We start from the raw sequence: 1,417 nt of genomic DNA, 5'->3' as shown, positions 1-1,417 counted from the left end.
CCGGGCCCCTCTCCTCCAGGGTCCCCAGCCAGCCCCGACCCACGGGTCCCATCTACCCCAGGGTCCCGGCTCTCCACCCATACCCGACCCGCAGTCCCTCCGTCCCGGCTCCCCACGCATGCCTGCAGGCCCCTCCAATCCGGCTCTCCACCCAGCCCCGACCCATGGGCCCCGCCACCCCAGCATCCCAGGTCCCCACCTGGACCCAACCCGCAGGCCCCTCTGCCCCGGCTCCCAGCCCAGCCTCAACCCATGGGTCCTTCCGCCTCGGCTCCCTGTGCAGCCTCGCAGGCCCCTCCGATCTGGCTCTCCGCCCAGCCCCGACCCGCAGGCCCCTCTGCCCTGGCTTCCCAGCCAGCCCCAACTCACTGGCCCATCTGCCCCGGTGTCCTGGCTCCCCGCCCTGCCCTGCCCATGGACCCTCTGCCCCGGCTCCACACCCACGGGGGGGTCTCACCTGCACCTGGTCCCAGGCCTGGTAGGTGGGGGGGCTGCGGCAGATCTGCCCCAGGCTGGCCAGCAGCAGTCCCAGCATGGCCAGGAGGCTGCCGTAACGCCACATGTAGCCATAGAGCCTCCAGGGCCGCCAGCCCATCCGCCAGGGCCGCCAGCCCAGCATGGTCTCCACCTCTGCCAGGAACCTGCAGGAGGAAGGGGTCAGCCGTGGGGGTGGGGGGAGCCTGGGGCTCCCCAGCCCCTGCCCCATGGAGCCAGGCCACAGGGGGGAGGGCAGAGGCCTGGGGGGTGGAGGAGTTCAGGGGTTGGCCCACTGGGGACCGGAGGTCCAGGGGAATGGGAGGCAAGGCCTTGGGGGGGGCACCTGCGCACCCCTTAGAGCTAGGCCCCAGGGGGGAGGGGAGGGACCCTAAGAGAGAGGGGCAGGGGGCCAGGCAGGGAGGGAAAGGACCCCTGGGGGGGAGCTGTGGGGCAGGTCCAGGCCCTGGGGGAGGTACTCCGAGGGGGATGGGGGGGCAGGGGAGGGAAAAGACCCCCGGGGGGGAAGGGGGCCAGATACCTGTCCGCCCCATAGACCCAGGCCACGGACACGGCCTCACAGGCCACGACGGCCACCAGGGGCAGGGTGGCCGAATAGTCATCGAACATGGAGACGAAGTAGCTGCCCGAGCGCTGCACAAACATCAGCCCCAGCAGGAACCCGCCGGCACAGCACAGCACTAGGGGTGAGAGAGAGCAAGCCTAGGACCCCCACATCGCCCCACAGCACTGGGGGGGGGGGAGGAGAGAGCGCCTGGGACCCCCACAGCACAGCACTGGGGGGGGGAGAGCGAGCCTGAGACCCCCACATCCCCCCACAGCACAGCACTGGGGGTGGGGAGAGCCTGGGACTCCCACGTACTAGGGGCAGGGGGGTGGGGAGGGCTCTGGCTGGAGATGAGGGGTTTGGGGTGAAGGAGGC

At 71.5% G+C, this 1,417-nt stretch overlaps 1 protein-coding gene across 1 annotated transcript; it reads right to left on the bottom strand.

Moving 5' to 3' along the window:
• Positions 1 to 444: 444 nt before the first annotated feature.
• On the bottom strand, positions 445 to 1,175 carry LOC116816213 (sodium-dependent neutral amino acid transporter SLC6A17-like; the record flags this gene model as incomplete). Its single annotated transcript, XM_032765257.2, has 2 exons — positions 445 to 641; positions 1,016 to 1,175. Coding segments are annotated over 2 exons (357 nt in total), but the record flags the coding sequence as incomplete, so codon positions are not given.
• Between the last annotated feature and the right edge of the window lie 242 nt (positions 1,176 to 1,417).

The sequence above is a fragment of the Chelonoidis abingdonii genome, unplaced genomic scaffold, assembly GCF_003597395.2.
Source record: "Chelonoidis abingdonii isolate Lonesome George unplaced genomic scaffold, CheloAbing_2.0 scaffold2459, whole genome shotgun sequence".
In the NCBI taxonomy this organism is placed as follows: Eukaryota; Metazoa; Chordata; order Testudines; family Testudinidae; genus Chelonoidis; species Chelonoidis abingdonii.
Note: the sequence above shows the minus strand (reverse complement) of the source record. Positions and strands in the feature narration are given on the sequence as shown.